Source organism: Leuresthes tenuis, unplaced genomic scaffold (genome assembly GCF_036924035.1).
Source record: "Leuresthes tenuis unplaced genomic scaffold, fLeuTen1.0.hap1 SCAF_23, whole genome shotgun sequence".
NCBI lineage: Eukaryota > Metazoa > Chordata > Actinopteri > Atheriniformes > Atherinopsidae > Leuresthes > Leuresthes tenuis.
Window position 1 is genome coordinate 9,654,954 of NW_027325377.1, and position 16,649 is coordinate 9,671,602.

The 16,649-nt window shown below is 43.4% G+C and overlaps 1 protein-coding gene across 4 annotated transcripts in view; it reads left to right on the forward strand.

The window, feature by feature from the left end:
- kcnc2 (potassium voltage-gated channel, Shaw-related subfamily, member 2) overlaps positions 1 to 16,649 on the forward strand; it is an 84,503-nt gene that overhangs the window by 59,137 nt on the left and 8,717 nt on the right. For all 4 annotated transcript variants that reach the window (XM_072377586.1, XM_072377584.1, XM_072377585.1 and 1 more), the window contains exon 2: positions 13,656 to 14,586. In XM_072377586.1, coding sequence (XP_072233687.1) covers positions 13,656 to 14,586 — 931 coding nt within the window. The remainder of the gene's footprint in view (positions 1 to 13,655; positions 14,587 to 16,649) is intronic.

The following is a 16,649-nucleotide window of genomic DNA, read 5'->3' on the forward strand; positions in this document are numbered from 1 at the left end:
AAAATGTTATCCTGAGTGGGAGGAAGGATTGTTGGCTTTTTCCCCACAGGGGTATTGTTGCAGATAAGCCCTTGACCTTGGGGTTCTGGTGGGGACAAAGAATGGATGCTACAATCTCAATGTGATAAGAAAAGAGGGCATAAAAATTTGTTTATGAAAGTGCTCAGTACAGTGCTCAGAATCAGGTTTAATCTATATCCAAACACTTGCCAAATCACCTGGTGGGATCACAGGTTGTCAAAATTCATAAACTGTCAACTGAGGAATCAATTAATCTTTTGTTTTTAAGCCCAAGTTCATTGGGTTACTCGGCAGCAAGAAAAGAGTGAAGTATGGAGAAAGGGAACAGTGCATTAAAAGAGAAGCTCCTGTCATTATAAAGGTGATGAGTGTCGCTCTCTGGTGTGTAGTCTGTACCCTGGGACGTACAGGTGTGATGATAAGGAGGGGGTTCACTTTGATGAGACACAACACCATTGAGTGACAGACATAGAGCAACAGAAAGACAGATATCTCTGCTGCGGGCTCTCACACAGCTCAGTGTCTTTGTGAAAGGAAGACAGAAACAGATAAGGCAGTTCTTATGAGAGCATCCATATCTCTGCATGTACATCTAGTTATGGGCAACACGTACCTCCAGAAACAGGAACATTATGACCTCACAAAGCTGTTCTGGCCCACATGTTTGCTGTTTGGTGCTGGATAGGAGGGTTACATGTGGTCACATGAATACTGCCCAACAGAAAAGAACAAACTGATTATAAGTTGCAGTGTCATCATTACCAACTATAGACAATAATACCTTTTGGAAACATTATCAATTTCTCATAAGACTGGACTCAAATATAACTGGTGAGATGACTAACTTTAACTATAACTGCAGGACACTGCAGAGGGGGGTATTTAGAACAGGTTGTTGCTGTGCAACCCTCTGTTATTTGCAAGGTTCCTCCTATAGCTCCTACAGTAATCTCTTTGACGTTACACATACTTTAATGAAGAACTTCATTTTGAAAAACTTAGATTAGTGACATGAATTGCTATTACAACAAACTGAATACCTTCACCTCCACCTATGGTGGGCCACAATAAACATAAAAGGCCTACTCTAGAGCCGGTTACTTGTTTGTACTTCCTGGGGCACTTTACTAATATGGTGTGTGGTGACCCCAGGCCTTCTTGGTCATAACGCCTTGTTTCCACGTACATGTCTGTTCATATGCAAAACAACCAAAAGTCCTTTCATTCTTCTGAGAGTCTCCATTATCACCAATAGACGTGTGAAACCTTTCTTTCACTCCAGTATTTGCCTCGAGTACGCTAAGAGGCAAACAGGCTGCTACTAGCTTTTCAGTCAAACTGATTACTAGGTTTTGAACACAATTAAGTGAAACTCCACAGTCATATTGTCAACACTGGTATGGGAGGCTGTGTAACAAATGTAGTGCATGCATAGTGGTTCAAATGCTTTAAACAAAAAATTACTACCAGGCTGACTCTTTTGATTTACCTCTCCCCTTGAATAATAGGTGTCATTCTGTGACGCCAATTTCATGTAGATATTACATAAAACTGGACTGGGGAAAAAAAAGGCAATTTCCATACATTAAAATACATGGGGGTAGTCTCCTGATACTGCTGCCTAATATTACGGACTGGGCAGACACATATATGGAAACAAGGTGCGGATGCTTGTTCTACGGCAAAGAAAACACTATTCTTATTCTTCTAACAATAAATATTACAATACATTTCAGTCAATAGGTCATGGTAAATGTTTCACACTAGAAATTTAATAAATCATTAATCAATGCTTTATGGACATAAACTGATACAGCTAAAGAGTCACATTTTTCTTGCTGGTTATGAATAGCATATTAATGTTGTCTTTCTTGTTTTCGAAGAATGAAAGACAAACAAATATATGTCTACAATTGTAAAGCTTAATAATTCACAGACACATCAAATCCAGGCTTGTTTAATTTGAATTATGCTTCTAATGTTTAAGGATTGCAGCGGCTACAGTTTGGTGTTATTATTGGAGGATAAATTAGGTGCAGAAAAAAACAACAGACTTGTCGAGCTGGATAAGAAACACCAAACATGGCACCCAAAGAAATTTGTAGGTAGTTAAGGAAATTGTAAAGTAGCTGTCACAGGATAGACCTGTTCTCTCAAAGGTATTTATTTACTGTCTTTGCATACTTATTAGTTATGGCAGCATCATGGTTACCAGCAAGCTTTATGTTTTTACACAAGGGAAAGGCACTGAATCCAAATTGAAATTGTAACAAGGTTAATCATGCAGAAGCAGAAGGTAAAGCACAAGCTTATAACCCCCAAACCCCACAGGTTTAATTATGTCAGTGTATGTTTGTGTGTGTGTGCAATTGTTTGAGATCCTCTTAGAGTGGGTTAGGACCTCCGGGGTCCCCTTAGCATGACGATGTCACAGCAGTTTTCAAAGAGGGGATAGAACCAGCATGGTGCTGTATGGTGATTTCAAGCCAGAATCAGACCTCTAACTTCAACTCATGGTGTCAAACAGATGGTGGCATTCCCATGAGGTGGGAGCAGCAAGTGCTCTGATTGGCCGAGCCAGCAGGGCCATTTCTGAAACAGAACCTGTTTGGGCTGTTTGGTTGTGTACGTGTGTATGTGTGTATGTGTGTGTATGTGTGCGTGTGTGTCTGTGTGTGTGGTGGGTGGGTTTGCCAAGTTTGCCATCCATCGTGTTGCTGTGTGAGATATGCGGAAAATTGTGTGACCTGTGAGATTTGATCTTTTTTTAGCTCCCCAATTTAGTGCAGAACAAACAGAATAAAACACAAAACAGATCAAATTCTATCAAAGTTAATTATAAAGAATGTCTCCAACAGGTCACAAATGAATGAAAAATATGCCCGGTAGATGATTCTGATATACTTTGCCTTTTGCCTAATGGCAGGTCACCTTAAATTGGATTGAGTGGGTACAAAAAATGGATGGATGGATGGATGGATGGATGGATGGATGGATGGATGGATGGATGGATGGATGGATGGATGGATGGATGGATGGATGGATGGATGGATGGATGGATGGATGGATGGATGGATGGATTAATTCATTGCAAAGTATTGGAGCTGTACATGTCAAGTTGGTATCGAAGAACATTTTATATTCCCATAAGAAAACAATGTCCATTAAAATGTATCTGTGGTGATTGTGACGTTTTGTTGCCTTCGTTTAAGTATGTTTGTACCTGGGTGCTGGCTGGTTTTCTTTTGTCACTCAAACATGGGCTGGATGGCTGGGAGGAGCGCTTTCACCATCCCCACCTGTGTCCCATTATCAATCTGGCACCTGTTAAAGCCTGCTCCCTCCTGGCTTGCGGTGTCGGATTATTGCCTCACAACGGACAAACACGCATGACTACTGGATACACCTGTCGGAGATCGGTACCCAGCCCAGCCTGCCACCGAGCCCACCCGCAGCCTGTATCTGAGACTCACTACACGAGTACACACGAGATCTTCGGAACACTGGAACCACTCATCTCCCGAGCCTTGCACGGAGTCACCAGGACACGGAGCCTCCTTCCACCTCACCTAATAAATCCCTTTTTGACTTCTACCTTCTGTCTCCTGTTCGCTTTTGGATCCAGTCCTCCCCAGCACCTAACAGAATAATCCGACCAAGAAATCCACAGGAAGCCCTCAGCACACAGGGCGCTCTGATCGGTAAACATGATCAGCTGCTGAGTGGAGTTATGGGAACTTTACAATCGCTTTCCCAGAGCGTGCAGCAGGTAGCCGCTCAAGTTTTTCAGCTGTCGGCGGCCAGCTCCGCTCCGCCTCGCCCAGTTACCAACCCACTTGTCACCTTACCCCCGGCTCCTGTAAAGGAAGCCATGGTTCCCACCCCAGAGCCCTACGCTGGTGAACCTGGTTCATGCAGTAGATTTTTGTTAAATTGCACTTTAGTTTTTGACCTTCAGCCCTCTAGTTACTCCACTGATAAAGCTAAAATAGCGTTTTGTGTTAATTTATTAAGAGGTAAAGCCGCCCAGTGGGCCACTGCGTTGTGGAATAGCCACTCGGCAGTTTTGAGTTCTTTTTCAGTGTTTTCGACTGAGCTTCGTAAAGTTTTTGATCACCCCGTTAAAGGGCAAGCGGCCATGAACCAGCTATTTTCGTTAAGACAAGGGTCTGGATCAGTGGCCAGCTTTTCCGTTGAGTTTCGCATTTTGGCTGCAGAGTGTGGATGGGATGAGCCCGCACTTATGGCCTTGTTTGCCAGAAATTTGTCCGAAGAATTAAAGGATGAACTGGCCTCCCGAGATGACTCAACCTCTCTCGAGCAATTGATTGCTTTAGCTATTAGGCTAGACAACCGTCTCCAGGAACGGAGGAGGGAACGAGCCAATCGGACCCGTAGCCCAGCCCAATCAGCGGGTCCCGGTTCTCGCGCCCCTGGTCCCGCATCTTGGAGTCCCGTCAGGCTTTCCGCCCCCCCCCCTCCTCCCTCTGAGGAACCTATGCAGCTGGGCCGAGCCCGCCTATCTCCCTCAGAACGCCAGCGACGAATGCAACAGCGACTCTGCCTGTACTGTGGACTCGCGGGCCATTACGCTGCTACTTGCCGGGCCCCGCCTAAAGGATCCGGCTCTCCAGTGACGGAGAGCCCTCTGGTGAGCAACAGCACCTCATCTCGCTCTCTTGCCCGGATATCGCTACCTGCTACGCTGAGGAGCAACATCCAGTCCTACCCCCTACATGTTTTCATAGACTCGGGATCTGACAACAATTTCATTGATGAGAACTATGTCACACAAACCAACATCCCTCTCGAGCTTTTAGAAACCCCCAAGTCTGGATGGTCGGCTCATCGCCAAGGTTACCCATTGCACTGTTCCCCTCACACTCACTATTTCTGGCAACCACAGTGAGATCATACAGCTGCATGTGATACCTTCCCCTCTGTCGCCAGCTGTCCTTGGTCTACCCTGGCTAAAACTGCATAATCCCCTTCTCGACTGGAAAACTGCCACGCTCTCTGCCCCCCCCCCCCCCCCCCCCCCCTTATGACTGCACCATCGACCTGTTTCCTGGAGCCCCTCTCCCAACTAGTAAGCTGTTCAATGTGTCTCGCCCGGAGAAAGTGGCCATGGAAACGTACATCAACGAGTGTCTGGCTTCTGGTCTGATTCGACCCTCCTCATCCCCTCTGGGGACGGGCTTCTTTTTTGTCGAGAAAAAGGATGCATCTTTACGCCCCTGCATTGATTACCGGGGTCTCAATCAGATTATAGTTAAGAATAAGACTCCCCTGCCACTCATCGATCCCTCATTCGAGCCGTTATGCCATGCTCAAGTCTTTTCCAAGCTGGACCCCCGGAACGCCTATCACCTCATCAGGATTCGAGAAGGAGATGAATGGAAGACCGCGTTCAACACACCCCTGGGACAGTTTGAATACTTGGTCATGCCCTTTGGACTCTCTAATGCCCCCGCCGTTTTCCAGACCCTCATGAACGACCTCTTCCGGGATATGCTGAACCATTTCGTTTTCATCTACTTAGATGACATCCTTATCTTCTCTCGGTCTCTCCAGGAACACCGTCAGCATGTGAGGTTAGTTCTCCAGCGTCTGCTTCAAAATAAACTGTATGTCAAACCAGAGAAATGCGAGTTCCACGCCCCCTCCGTCAGCTTTCTTGGTTACATCATCGCTCAAGGCCAGCTGGAGCCTGACCCTATCAAAATAAGAGCTGTCGCCGACTGGCCTCCTCCCGAGAACCGCAAGGAGCTACAACGCTTCCTGGGTTTCGCCAACTTCTACCGCCGCTTCATAAGGGATTACAGTAAAGTAGCCGCCGCACTTACCCGTCTGACCTCCACCAAGATCACCTTCCAGTGGACCCCTTAGTCCGACAGCACCTTCTCCAAACTTAAGTCTCTGTTCACGAGTGCCCCCATCCTTAAGCATCCAGACCCTTCCCTCCAGTTTGTGGAGGAGGTTGACGCCTCTGATGCAGGAGTGGGAGCGGTGCTGTCACAGAGAGATCCCTCCACCCAGAAACTGCATCCTTGTGCTTTCTTCTCCCGTCGTCTCAGCCCGGCCGAGAGTAACTACGACGTGGGAAACCGTGAGTTGCTGGCGGTGGTTCTGGCTCTTCAGGAGTGGAGGCACTGGCTCGAGGGCTGCAAACAAGCATTTCTCATATGGACCGACCATATGAGAAATGCGCTGTTCCTCAGCAGGTTCAATTATACGCTGTCTTATCATCCCGGCAGTCGTAATGGAAAACCGGACTCGCTCTCCCGCATTTATTCACGCTCAAGTCCCCAAGATTTGGATCCTATTATTCCCTCGACCTGTGTGGTGGGGGCGGCATCGTGGGAGATTGAGTCGGTGGTGAATGAAGCTCAGAGGGACGTTCCAGATCCTGGTGGTGGTCCTCCTAATCGTTTGTTCGTTCCCCCTGCAGTCCGATCACAAGTTCTTCAGTGGGGACATTCGTCCAAGCTGACGTGTCATCCAGGAAGCCAACGTACCTTAGTCTTTCACCACCATCGCTTCTGGTGGCCGGGGATGGCCAGGGATATTCGTGAGTTCGTGGCTGTATGTTCTGTCAGTGCCAGAAGCAAAGCTTCCCATCGGCCTCCGGCTGGTCTGCTGCGTCCTCTACCCATCCCCAGCCGCCCTTAGTCACATATTGCCATGGATTTCGTCACCGGGTTATCCCCATCAGAAGGTAACACAGTTATACTCACCATCATTGATCGTTTCTCCAAAGCCCCTCCCCAAATTACCTTCTGCCTTGGAGACCGCAGATCTTCTGTCAAAGCATGTGTTTAAGCTCCACAGGATTCCCATTGATATTGTGTCTGATCGCAGACCCCAGTTTGCCTCCCGAGTGTGGAGCGCTTTCTGTAAAGCGGTGGGCGCAGCAGCCAGTCTCTCCTCGGGCTATCATCCCCAGACAAACGGCCAGACAGAACGGGCCAATCAGGACCTGGAAGCAGCACTACGCTGTGTGGCCGCTCATCACCCGGTATCCTGTAGCTCTTTCCTGCCCTGGATTGAGTATGCACACAACTCCCTCTCATGCTCCGCCACAGGTATGTCCCCATTCATGGCTTGTTACGGCTTTCAACCCCCGTTGTTCCCAGCCCAAGAGGAGGAGGTGGCAGTTCCTTCCGTGGAGGAGCATCTCCGGAGGATTCGGGAGGTTTGGAGGAACGTGAAGGCAGCACTCACTCGCTCCGCTGAGAACAACAAGCGGCTAGCAGACCTGCATCGCTCTCCGGCCCCTGAGTATGAGGTCGGGCAAAAAGTGTGGCTCTCCTCCTGCGATCTTCCACTCCAGACGGAGTCTGCTGGCTCCCCGTTATGTGGGGCCCTTCACAATTTCCCGTATAATAAACCCTTCCTCTGTCCGTCTTATCCTCCCGGACTCTATGAAGATTCATCGCACATTCCATGTTTCCCTCCTCAAGCCTGTTTCCACCAGTGACCTCAGCCCTCCGGTCGTATCTGAGACTCACTACACGAGTACACACGAGATCTTCGGAACACTGGAACCACTCATCTCCCGAGCCTTGCACGGAGTCACCAGGACACGGAGCCTCCTTCCACCTCACCTAATAAATCCCTGTTTGACTTCTACCTTCTGTCTCCTGTTCGCTTTTGGATACAGTCCTCCCCAGCACCTAACAGTATCACAAAAAAAATAAAATTTACAGAATACCCTGTAATATGCAAGGAAATAAAGAATATGTGAAGATACAGGTCAGTCACATTAGATATGTAACTGAGAGTTGACAGACTTGTAACCAGAAGACAACCAGCTTTTATTTTCCATTAGAGTTCTGTGACTCCCTTGTTGGCTTATCACTCACTGAAGTTACATAGCTTCAGTGTCAGCATCCTGGCCCACCGGCTCTGGTAGCTTGAAGCCAAATAGCAGATGTAATCCGGCAGGGGACGGAAATTGTCTGATGTGGAATTTTCCTCGTGTCTCTTCCCCCGGTTGTGGACTGGCTGAGTTCCAGTGGGTGACAGAGACGTCTGGTGAAAAATGATGTGATTAAGAGGAAGCCTCTTTTTTTAGCTTCAGGACTGACACAGATCACATCCCATCAGTGTTTGGGGTGGTGATGAGACTGCTGACTGAATCTGTTAACTTGTAATAAATCACTCTGACTGAGCAGAACATTTAAGAGATACACAAACCCTATGGACAAGGAATTTATCCATCATTTGTATCTAGTTGTTCTGCTTTATGTTTTGCAGTTACTCTAAAAGACATGCCAAGAGCTGTACTTTCTTCCTGAAGTTTTTCTCAATTTCCAGTAAAAAGAATGAATGGGATTTGAATGCTTTCACTGAAACAATGGATAGAATGATGATGGAGACTTTCAACTCTTCCTGAGGGTGATATGAAAATGATATGACTGATAGAAAAACATCAAACAATGAAACAATGTTTACACAGAATGTTCACTGTCAATCATCCAGCCAATTATTTATAATTAATGAAAAATACCAAAAGCATAAGGTATCTTGTAAGGGAACAAGAAAAGATGCTTTCATTCACACTTGAAGCAGTGGAGTATAGTGCTAGTTGCCCTTGGAAACTGAAATGTTCATCCCTGTCTGCTGGGATGAGCAGTTCCTGCTGTTGTTGTTGCAAAAGTGAGATTACTGTTGCAACAACTCAACATCAGTATCATAAAACTAACTTGACTCACAACGACGTAATCCAGCTCATATTGCCTTTCAGTGCAAGTGTGGAATACTATGTACAATTGATGGAAATCATCTCTTTTTTTCTATCACGATACTGAAGTAAACGATTTTATGCTATGAAAACATGTAATACTACATAAACCAAAGAACAAAGTCACTCCCCATCTCTGTATGTAGTAATCTGAGCTTCTTTATTTTATTCTGCTGAGATGTTTATGCTGTGACAGCCTGTCCGGCCACACATTCATGTAATCACAAGTTCAGACTTACGTCATTTGCTAGCACAGAAGGTATGTAGCACTATAAGTAAGTAACTGATGTATCAAGAAGCGTTTACAGCTTTTACATATTGGTCTAACCAAGTCTAACCATGTTAATTCTTGTCCTTACCAATTATTTTTTACTTCTAACCATAGTGTGAGCGCAAAGCAGAAAAGGAAGATTTTGCGAGTAGGAGTAGAGTAGAAAGGTGCCAAAAAAAAATGGGGAAAATGTGCAGAACTAGTCTCAAACAGGTGATCTCTTGCATGATGGTAGAAAAAAACGTAACACACTGTTGTGCTGACAAATTTAAATTGAAGGTGCATCAGTGTAGGAAACTGAATAAAGAAGATTTGCCATTGAATAATTGTTGAGCCTTCACTCTAAAACTGCAACACATTGGGCTGTAGACCAACTTAGCTAATTTACACTGCCATAAAATAAGGTAGGCAATTATAGATACACTGGTAAGAAACACTTTGTATCATAGATGGCCTTATATTTTGTTTCTTGGGTCAGTTCAAGATAACCAATTTTACTGTTGATTGTGGATAGAAAAGATTTGTAGAATATGTTGTCCCCTCATTCCTGTCCTCTCAACTCCAGCTCTTGAAAAAAATCCAACATCAGTGTACACAATCCCTTCTCCCTCACTTTCTTCCCTATCTCTCTCATTTTCGTGTGTGAACCAAAAAAAAAACCCAGTTTTCAGTAATTAGTTATGATTGTTTGTGATGAAAACCTGTGTGGCTCTGCATGGCACTCATTGTGAGGCACATGTGAAAATCAAAGGTTTGGACTGTGAAAGAGCCACCTGAGTTATTGTGAGCTATCCTCACTGGGACATTCTTATGCTGTATGCTTAAAAGTAATGAAAAGATGGCATGGAAATGGCACTGATCCTCAGGCTAAATTACATCTGCTTTGTTCAGAGCTGGACTGTCTGGGCTACATCTGCTCCACGCTGGCTTCAAAGAGTAATTTTAGAGAAGTACGGGACTTATTTAGCATGTAGAGCTGGATATCAGGATGTTGAGAAGTATTTGCCTTTTGCAATGACATGGTTGGTTAGGGCCTTTGCATTTTTAATGTCTATCATAAATGATCTTCTGGATGGATATGTGTGTGTGTGTGTGTGTGTCAACAGAGCATTCACTATTTTAGTGTCTTGTGTGCATCATGTACGTTTTGTGTCTGTCTTTTGTATGCGACATGGTTCAGCTGTTACAGGCAGGTGTCCATCAGGAGATTGTATTTTCTTGCTCGACAGAAGTGAATGCAACTAAATTATAGCTCAGCACCAGGTAGCAGTTGCCATTAGCATCCAAACAGCCAAAGGAAACAACTCTGGTAGTCCTGCAGTGTCAGCCAATGTCAAGATAAGAAGACAGAGATAAAGACACAGAGAGATGTATGTTTATCGAAAGAAAAGACACTCAGATAAGTAAACAAGGCTGTCACTCATATGACTTACATTTCCTAAATGTGATATTTTGTTTTGCAAGTCATCAAGTTTTATGTGATTTTTTTTAGGTAGTTCCATATCAGAAGCTTTTGAACAAGACAGTATCAGATTTTCATTTTACGATTATTCTGGCCAAAAGAATCACGGTGTTATCGTGTTATTTTTTTTAAATAAAAAAATAAATACTTGAAATTTCCTTTCTTTAAGTGTCATTGCACATTCTGTCCTGTACTTCAGCAAATTAATTGCACTCACTATGAGTGTGAAGATGTTTAGACTTAGACTTAATGTTACAGCACACTGAAAGAACCTAGAGTAGAAAGAACCTCAGAATTTATGGAGACTGAAATGGTAAATGGACTGTACTTGTATAGCGCTTTTCTAGTCTGACCACTCAAAGTGCTTCTAACACTACATGCATTCACACACACTCATACAGCATGTCTTAGTCTGTGCATAACTACGAGCTTCCTATCCATTTATGCACCGATGGATGCATCAGTCGGCGTCGTCGGGTTCAGTGTCTTGCTCAAGGACACTTCGACATGTGGCCCAGGGAAGCCAGAGTTGAACCATTGACCTTCCGATTGGCTGCTCTTTCTCCTGAGCTACAGCCGCCCTGCTTTCCCCGAAAAAGGGAGGTAGTTGTACTAAACTAAATTACTAAACAAAACATCCACAACGATCAGTGTACAACACAATACAATCAATACAATGTCTGAAAACACTCAATTACAATTTATTACTTGGTGGATGACCAAGTAATAAAAATATTTTGTGATGGCCACTATCATCTTCGTAATTCACAGGCAGTTACTGTAAAAACAGCATGAGGTCACATATTCTACAATTGTAATTATAGGCTGTTTTGGCCTGCACCATGGGGACGTATTTGAGTGAATGACAGCCTCAGTAGCAACCAGGAAGTAACTGTAACTAATTAATTCAATACCTGTGATGTGAATAGAATGCTAGAATAAATATGCTACTTTGCAAAACATGAGTTCCTAACATTAAACTAAAACAGTAGGATTTCACTGAGGAAGAGTTACATGTGGTGCTAATTAATTCATAGACTAAGGCTCTCTCAGGCATTATGTTTATTGGAAGTACTGCTGATAGCAGGAAGTGTGGTTTCGGTCCAACTATGAAATGCTTACTTTTGTTTTATCTGTATATCTTAACAAAAGAAAAAAGAAAAGGTTTCACATACAGTGCACTACTATTAATACTGAGCAGTGTTTATGTGTGGGTTGCACTAAGACATGCCAATGCAGGAATAATGTCTTGTTTGCTTAAGCATTCAACTTAGATCTGTGTAGAGAAGGAAAATAGGTCAATAGACCCTTGGTGCCCTGCCACTGTGATGCTTAAATCCTCTGCATACACTACATGTTCCCTACTAGTGAGTGCAACAAGTTCAGAAGGTCATTATATATAAAAGGGCATGCTAATTTCAAGTTTTAAAATGATCATACGGTAAATTTATGTTCTAATAAATTAAAAGTGTGAGATCCATTAGTTGCTACAGACAAAGTAGTGCGATGTTCTTTAAACTCAAGGTATCATTATGTGTCATGCTGTGCCTTTGAAACAGTCAAAGTGAAACAAGATTAGAACTCACACAATTATAGTGCAATAAAGAGGCATGTAGTATATATAAAGAGGAGCAGCAGAGGGAATGCACGCACATGGTTCAGGCTCAGGGTGACCCAAATAGTGACAGTGATATTTTAAGAGCGTGTGAGTCATGCGATCCAAAAACAAGGCAAAGTGTGAAACAACTTCTTCAGAGCTCAGTAGGCAGAGCGCACTAGTGGATGGATAGTGGGAGGAAAGTGGAGAAGGAGCATAGTAGGCTGTGTGTAAAAGTCTGCTCAATTAACGGCAGGAGAAAAACTCTGTTCGCAAAGTCAGCCTGAGCTTCTTCCAGGGCAGCTGAGCATCTGGATGTGAGCTCTTTGTCTGACAGGAGACCAAATTACATTTGCAGTAAAAATAAAAAATGAGTAAGCATAGAGACTTTACTTCAGTAACTAATGAATTACCCTGTTTCTCTGGGGGAACAGACCTTATTTATGATTAGTACAATATATATGAAATAAATGTATTCTGCATCCTGTACTTAAAAATGTTCATGTTATTTGTTAGTGTTGCTGAGCTGACTGTCATGCATGTCTCTTGTTTTCCCTTGCGGACAATGACATTTTTTACAAACTGAATATTCCTTGACGTCATCTTGTCTCTTCTCTGTTACCTTGCCTGAAACTGGTGATAATACAGCTTTTTCACTATGGCAGTTAAAAAAAAGTGAATATAGGGGTAACTAAAAGCACTCCAGAGGACCATTTAGGTGCTCCAGTCCCTGCCTGAGTTTGCCCTTCGGTAACACTTCCCAGACACAAGGGGGGCAAGTGAGAATGATGGCTTTAATCTGCAGCCAATTTAACATTATGATGCGTTTGTAATGTGTTATAGTGAGACTCACATGGTCACAGATCATGTTGGGCACAAGGGAAAAGTTCCAATGATTAAAAGTGTTGAAAGTAGGTCTATGAAAGCATTTTTACTTCTGTCTTATACAAATTCTCTTCTTAAAGGTTGACTAAAAAAATCTTTTCACAGTGAATCAGTTATGATAAACCAATTACAACAGACTATTTTTGCCATCTCACAGTACTCATTAAGGCGCTTCAGTGATGGGAATTTTACGTTTTCAGGGAAAACTTTCCCATCCTTTCACAGATGAGGGAAACAATACATCTTAAGTTAATATTATTCATTCCAAGTATTTATTCTTATTACTTTGCATCCATTATTAGGTGTTTTAGTTTATTAACATTTAAAAAAAACTATCTATTAGTGCTATTTAGATCAGTTAGACATTTATTTAAGCAATCGCACAAAACACGACTGGCAGTTAAGATTTTTTTCTTTCTATTATTCTTTGTTATGTTGTGTTTTCTTGTTTAGCTTAACTAATGCCCTACTTGTGTTTCTGCCAACTCACTGATATGCCAACAGCAGAATCTATTCAGAAAGTCAATTGAACTCAATCTCTTTAAGAGCAAATTATTTGATTGGTCTGTAGTTATCATGCACACAGTGAATCAGTGTATTGGTTCTCTAAATAAGCTAAAATGTTGGGATGTATTGACAGTAATATTTTCTTTTCTCTTTTCCTCTCCTGCAGTTTATTGCTTTTGCATCATTGTTCTTCATTCTGGTCTCCATCACCACCTTCTGCTTGGAGACTCATGAGGCTTTCAACAAAATCATCAACAAAACGGATACGCGGAATAGCAGCGGGCCTGACTCTGGTCCACAGTATGAGATTGAAACTGACCCTGCGCTCACGTACGTGGAGGGAGTTTGCGTCTTCTGGTTCACCATTGAGTTCCTAGTACGTGTGACCTTCTGCCCAGTCAAGCTGGAGTTTGTTAAGAGTGTTCTCAACATCATCGACTTTGTGGCTATCCTGCCTTTCTACTTGGAAGTAGGGCTAAGTGGCCTTTCTTCAAAGGCTGCCAAGGATGTTCTGGGTTTCCTCAGGGTAGTGCGCTTTGTTCGTATTTTACGTATCTTCAAGCTGACACGTCATTTCGTGGGGCTTAGGGTGCTAGGGCACACATTGCGGGCCAGCACCAATGAATTCCTGCTGCTCATCATCTTCCTGGCATTGGGAGTGCTAATTTTTGCCACCATGATATATTATGCTGAACGAATCGGTGCCAAGCCCAATGACCCCACTGCTAGCCTTCACACCAAGTTCAAAAATATCCCCATAGGCTTTTGGTGGGCAGTGGTAACCATGACTACACTGGGCTATGGTGACATGTATCCAGAGACCTGGTCAGGCATGGTGGTGGGCGCATTATGCGCTTTAGCTGGTGTACTAACGATAGCCATGCCTGTGCCAGTTATTGTAAATAACTTTGGGATGTACTACTCTCTGGCCATGGCCAAGCAGAAGCTGCCCAAGAAGAGGAAGAAACACATCCCTCAGGTAGTGCAGGGAGGTTCACCATCCTACTGCAAAGCTGATCTCAACACCACCTGCAACAGCACTCAAGGTGACCTGTGCCACGTCAAAGGAGGCAGGGTGCTAGAGCGCAACCGTTCAGGTAAGATCATGTGGAAGAGAAAATAATGAATAACTCTCACTTTAGCTGTTAATAAATTCAGTGACAACAAGGAGAATCCATAAGGGGCCTTATCTCAAGTAGAAAGTGGTAAACAATTAGGTGAGTTTCCTAATTAGGTGAGACTAGCAATTGTTTCACCTTGTGACCCATATGCACCAGAGCAGGACTTTCACAGCATTTATGTCTTCCGGACTGCCTATCTGGTTGCCACAGCGATAGAGGAAGCAATAGAAAAGACAGTGAGACAAAGAGGTGGCTGTAAGAAATGGCTCAGGCTGATAAGAATTCAGTCCTTATGTCCAAGTCTTTCACCCAGAGGGGATTGTTCATTTGTTGTTCAAACCGTCGGTGGCTGTTTTTCCTCCAGGCTCATGTCAATAATTTAGTGTAAATTAGTGTTGACTTTCTTAAATTCTAGAGTAGAAATTCCTGAGGGTAGGTGTGCACTTTCCTCTCTTCATAGTATACTAGTTTATTAGGTCTTAGAACCTTGCATTTGATAGGCATAGAATGATTTATGGCTTGACTGGATGTACAAGCAGAATCAATCTTGCTTATTATGCTTATCAATATTCCTGTGCAATTTCTTTAGAGGTCATTTAAGATACTCAAGTGCAATTTTACTTGACTGTGCAGTTTTCTTTAGATCAATGCATCCATCAAGTTTCAATTGCAAAGGATTAATGTGGTTTTACCAAGACTTCAATTGTAGGTATACCACTACTACAATGAAATGTCTAAATACGTCTGGACAACTGTTGAATATTTTGTTGACTTTTGCTCTTGCATTATCGCAAAAGTTTTAACAATTAGATTGTGCTTTTGTTCAATCTAAGCAACTTTCTTCGTGATCAAATTGTAGCATCATAGCCAACATCACCTAATTAACTAATACAGAGGGGCATGGGTATTGTTAAACAATTAGCTATATACTACACTGATTATTTTCATGCTTTTCATTCATCCTTTTTTTATGGTTGACATTTTGCTCATCCACTCTCTAAACAGGAGTTATCCAGTTGTACTGTAGTTTAGCAGCCAAAGAATAACAAAGAGTAGCCTGCTTAGTTTGATTTGTTTGTAGGGTAGATGTCTCACACTTTAAATCTGGATAGCCACCATGGCAGATGACAGTCACTACTTATCACTACTACTTCTTACCTTTTCTCAGTCAATTCCGGGGCAAGATCATAAGGAAAAGAACAAAAGGGATTCTTCAATCTTACTACCAGTATCTAGTGACACTTTTTTCTAGTGATCTTATTTCACTTTGAACAAGACCTCTTTTGTCATAATGAAGCAATAAAAAACACATAAAATAGCTGTTCTAAAGGAAACAATGAATCTTTGTTATCCACACTCACTACACACCATCTGACCTTTGACCTCCACCACGCTGCATGATGGTGTGTGACATTTGGTGCAGACTTTTTATGTGGGGTGTCTTTGATGTCTGTCGTGACTCCAATTCCTCTGTCACCCCAAGCTCTCCTGTTTTCTCACCCACAGCTGCGACTGTACATCACTATACATATATGGTTCTGTAAGAGAGCCTAAATTAAGACTTAAGCTTTTGATAAAATTTTTGCACATAGACATTTGTTGTTGGAGGAGACCCCGGGGGAGACCCAGGACACGTTGGAGAGACTATGTCTCTCGGCTGGCCTGGGAACGCCTCGGGGTCCCCCCGGAAGAGCTGGAGGAAGTGGCCAGAGACAGGGACGTCTGGGTTTCTCTGCTCAAGCTGCTGCCCCTGCGACCCGACCCCCGGATAAGCAGCAGATGATGGATGGATGGATGGACATTTGTTGTTGTTACACAGTGTAGCTTTTAAAGTTGTGCCATGAAACGTTATCTTTGCAATATTAAAAGTTATCTTTGCAACTTTTAATATCCACTGAAGGTGGATTCATGAATCCTTCCCAGAGCCCAGACCTCAATATTATTGAAGCAGTGCTGGATCATCTTGACAGAGAATGGTACAAAAGGCAGCCAACATCCAAAGAAGAGCTTTGGAGTGTCCTTCAAGAAGCACTGGTGAA